The sequence below is a fragment of the Acanthisitta chloris genome, unplaced genomic scaffold (assembly GCF_000695815.1).
Source record: "Acanthisitta chloris isolate BGI_N310 unplaced genomic scaffold, ASM69581v1 scaffold26846, whole genome shotgun sequence".
In the NCBI taxonomy this organism is placed as follows: domain Eukaryota; kingdom Metazoa; phylum Chordata; class Aves; order Passeriformes; family Acanthisittidae; genus Acanthisitta; species Acanthisitta chloris.
The window spans coordinates 2489-6840 of NW_008680137.1; the positions used below are offsets into that span (position 1 = coordinate 2489).

Genomic DNA, 4352 nt, shown 5'->3' on the forward strand with positions numbered 1-4352 from the left:
GCTGGTCTCTCCCTGTCCAGCACCAAACGTGTGTTTCCCTTCTCCCTACACTTCCTCTCCTGTTCTTTTTTTTTTATTTATTAAAAAAAAAAAGAAACTGTTCCTAAGCAGAAAACATCTGCAATCACAAGTCAGTCTTTTTGGCTATTGTTTTTCTTCCTCCTTCTCTTCTCTTCAAATGACTTCTCACAAGGCAACAGGCACAGGTGGCTTTGCTGCACGGCCCCCTCCCTTCCCTTGCCTGCCCCTTGTGCCCCTGCCTGTCCCCAAGGGCCCCTAGTCCTTGACCAACTTGTACACGTGGTGCTGGGCGCCATGTTCACTGGTGGAGACCTCAAAAACGAAGGCAATGCAGAGCAAGGTTTCCTGGGTATCCCTGTTCGTAACAACCTGCAGCAGAGCAGAGCATGTTAGGGGGTTGCCGTGGCCATGGGCAGATGTCGTTATTCAGAGGGTTGCATGGGCTCAGGCACAGGCATTTTGTGCCACGAAAAATTTGCTACCCATTATTTGAGGGACTGCACAGGCACTGGCACAGCCAATTTAACTGCACCATCAAGATTTACTACCCAGTTTTGGGGGGCTGCACAGGTTCAGGAATAACCTGAATTGCACAACCAAAAATTGGCAACCAGTTGCTTGGTGGGGAGGGGAGTTTACACGGGCTCAGGCACAGTCACTGCATTTACACCATCAAAAACTGCAGCCCATTATTTGGGGAAGTCGAACAGGCTCAGGCACAGCCAATTTAATCGCACCGTGAAAAATTTGCTCCCCATTCTCTGGGGGACTTGCCCAGGCTTGGGCACAGCCACTTCGTTTGCACCATCAAGATCTGCTCCCTGGAATTCAGGGACTGTGTGGGCTCAGGCACAGCCAGTGTATCTGTGCTGCTGGGGCACATGCCCAGGGCTGGCAGGGTTGATGCAAGAGTGGGCTCCACACTTCTGGTGGGAAACACTCCCTGGAAAAGGAGGAGCAGTACCTGCAGGATGGTGAAATTCTCCAGGACACTGTTCATCATGTACTTCTCCGGGAGGTGCTTGAGTTTGTGGATGAAGTTGATCATGTACTCGCACATGGGAGACCGGTGGATGCGATAGATGAACCGGCCGTTCTCCAGGCGTGCATACTCCGTCTGCAGGGGACAGCCAGGGTGAGCAGCTGTCTCATGGGATGTGGGCATGGAGATGTCCTCGTTGCTCCACCCATGGACAGGCATGCACCCATGTATTCTACACACAGCTCTGGGGCTTTCTCCGTCCTGGAACCTGCTGTGGACCAACTTCCACCCCTTCCCGACACAGTGGGGCATGAAACTCACCTCCACCTTCTCCACAACCTGCTTCCCAAAGGAGCAGACCTTGGTGGAGACTGTGATGGTCATGTTCTCTGCACTGCTGTACTGGCTGCTGACACCATAGAAGGTCCCTGGCCCGTCCTGGATCGTGCTGTTGAGATCCGCCTGGAGCAATGAGAGGGGGACAGGGTCCCAGTTAGGCACCACCACACCCAGTTCTCAATGGAGACAGGGGACACCGGCTTTTGGAGCTGCTGAGTATGCTCTCACTCTGCCAGCAGGGTGCCCAACCTGCAATGAGCCTGTGGCTCAAGGACAACCCTCCTGATCCCAGCATCGTACCCAAAATTTGACGAGAAAGAAAGAGTTCTGAGGCCCACGCTCATAGAGCTCCTTGAGGCCACCTTTCTTCTCAGGGAACTTGTCGTAGATCTGGCGGATGTCCACAGCCTCTAGCAGTGGGTCGCTGTATGAGGGGTTTGTCTGGCCGATGTGCACGAAGAGGTGTTTGCTGTACTGTAGGGACCGGGGTGGGGATGTTAGAACTAGAGGTCATGCGAAAGCAAGATGCCACCAGGCACAGGGATGGGCACCATGCCACACAGATGGTGGAGACACGGACGGGAGTGTTACCGTTTCGGCATCCCGCGGCACCTCCATGAAGGCAGAGTACTCCAGGAGCCGGAGCTTGGCAGAGGCGATGGTGCGATCCTGCCAGACGGGCACGGCCGAGGCAGCTGGTGGGAGAGGAGCCAAGGGCTCATAACCTGGGGCAGGAGGAATGATATGGGGATGGGGGGGCAGCCGTGAACTGGGGTGAGTTCCTCTGCAACACGTGGTGCTGCTGTCTTCCCTGCATTCCCCACTCTCCCGTATCTCCCAGCATAGAGGTTTTCCCACAGGATGGCCAAAACATGGGATGTGCCAGTCCCACTCCTGGGTGGCAAGGGACTGGAGGGGACCCAGATGGGAGCAGCAGGGTCCTGCTCACTGCAGGACTCTTTCTGCCAGGTTTAAACCCAGGCTCTTCACCCAGCAAGGCTGGGAAGGAGACACACGTGGGAGGCACCATGGGTGGGAGGGGACAGGACAAATACGACCTAGCAGGGGTGCACAGTCCCCTGCAAGGGGGCAAAGACATGACTTACTGGCTAGTGATGGAGGCATGGGTGGCTGGATGGGGTAAGCTGGTTGTGCAAACGGTTTAATGCTGGAAAGCAAAGAGCAACATCAAGTTACGAAGGCTGGGATGCCCCAGCCCCTTGCCAAGGGGGTTTCCTGCCTGGTGCCGGGTAGGGAAGGGGTCTCATACTTACTCCTGAGAGGGTCCAGGCTGTCCTGGGATAGGCCCACTCCAAAACTGGGGAAACAGCACAGGGAAAAGTCAGCAGATTCTGATGCCCCACTCTGAATTCCCCTCCTCACCTGCTGCAAAGAGTAGGGAGCACCCAAAATCCGCCTGCATTGCCACCACGGCTGAGGATGGCTGCCAATCATCACCCTGTCCTCTGTGCGGACCATGCACAGGGATCTGTCTCTCTCCCACCCCAGGGTGTTCCCATAATGGGGGGGCGTTGGTCTGTCTCCTCACCCGGGGGGCAGCAGAGAAGACAGCCTGAGGAAGAGGAGGAGGGGGACTGAGCTTGTTCTGCAGGACGCTGGCCGACACAATCTGCGCTGAGGACATGGAAGCCATGCTTTGCAGAGCCTTATCCTTCGAGACCTGGTCCTGGGAGGAAATGGGGGGACAGGAGGAAAATGGGGGTTACAGGGGCAGAGTGAGCTGCCCAAATCCCAGTGTGCCTGGCAGGTTTTGCAAAGCTAGGAGTCAGTCCTGCAGCCTGGCTAAGGGACCGGGGCAGAGGGATGTCCCCTGCCACGCTCTCAAATGCACCCATGTTAATTAATGTTTGAAGCTTCCAAATGTCCCCTGGGCAAGGGCTGATGGGTTCAGAAGGTGTCCCATCCCTGTCCCCCATTTCTTCCCTGTGGTGTTCCCCCTCCCCTGGGGACGTGAAAGGTTTAGCCCCTTCGTGGGAGAGGACGAAAGGCAATGGGAAATTTCATATTCAAGCTCAACTTACCAAGTTCATGGCCTGTCCGCAAAAGAAAGGAAAAAAAAATGGTTAGAGAACTGTGGGAGCCTGTGCACCTCCCCATAAGTTAGGTATTCTCCCACTTTAGCTCATCACTGCAGCCTGATTTGTGAAGCTAATCCCTCGACCTGGCTGGTCACCAGGGAATGCATATGGTTGCCATTGATGCTTGGGCTCAATCCCACCAGGAATGGGAGGCCAAAGTCCCCCACTATTTTAAGGGGTCTCTGTGGTGAGCCAGGCCTGTCCTTTCTTGGATTTTTCGTATCCTCTGCAGCCTCCTCAGAGGTACACAAAACTTGCAGCCAGGGCACAGAGAGGGAAGAGCCGCTGGCTCCTGCCCTACCTGGCAAAGGGCACCTGCATCTGGCTGCCCCAGAACACTGGCACCAACTCCCATATAAGCACTTCAAGGAAGACCCTGAGCACAACCCCCCTGTGCCATTTACATAGAACAGCAATTATTTTTCCTTTTCCTGTTTTCTCCAGAGGGGATAGCACCACTAGGCAGGAGTGGAGGGCGCAAGGGCTCCCAGGTCATGCCTTAGGCAGGGTTACTCTTCCACTTGCATTGCCAGGACACAGCACACACTGGTCCCAGTGCACACCCTCTGTTTTCCCTCAGAACCTTCCCCAGGGATCAATGCTGCATTTGTGTTCACCTGGGGCAGGGCAGGAGCACAGGCATGCAGCCACACGCAGGGGTCATGAACACACACATGATGCAGCTCAAAAATACAGATACTGCTGATGGAGGGGAGTTTCCATCCCACAGGACAGTGCTGGGTGAGGGCAGAGGGCTGCCTGCACCAATCTTGGGAAAGGATGATTTGCACTCCCAGTGTATTTCTCAGGGAGGATCTCTGCCCTGGCTGTTCCCTGTTGGAATCCTGTGGGCAGCATGGCTGGGGATGGAGCATGCAGACATGGACACAGGCCTCTCCCCTTGGACCCCT

General features: G+C 55.4%; 1 protein-coding gene across 1 annotated transcript in view; it reads right to left on the reverse strand.

Annotated features, from left to right (window-relative positions):
- Positions 1 to 224: 224 nt before the first annotated feature.
- TEAD3 (TEA domain family member 3) overlaps positions 225 to 4352 on the reverse strand; it is a gene marked incomplete at its 5' end in the record, with an annotated part of 7767 nt that continues 3639 nt past the window's right edge. Inside the window, 9 exons of the mRNA XM_009077612.1 lie at positions 225 to 390; positions 986 to 1138; positions 1325 to 1465; positions 1643 to 1816; positions 1934 to 2067; positions 2449 to 2510; positions 2617 to 2660; positions 2892 to 3029; positions 3385 to 3396. Coding sequence (XP_009075860.1) covers positions 277 to 390; positions 986 to 1138; positions 1325 to 1465; positions 1643 to 1816; positions 1934 to 2067; positions 2449 to 2510; positions 2617 to 2660; positions 2892 to 3029; positions 3385 to 3396 — 972 coding nt within the window. The remainder of the gene's footprint in view (positions 391 to 985; positions 1139 to 1324; positions 1466 to 1642; positions 1817 to 1933; positions 2068 to 2448; positions 2511 to 2616; positions 2661 to 2891; positions 3030 to 3384; positions 3397 to 4352) is intronic.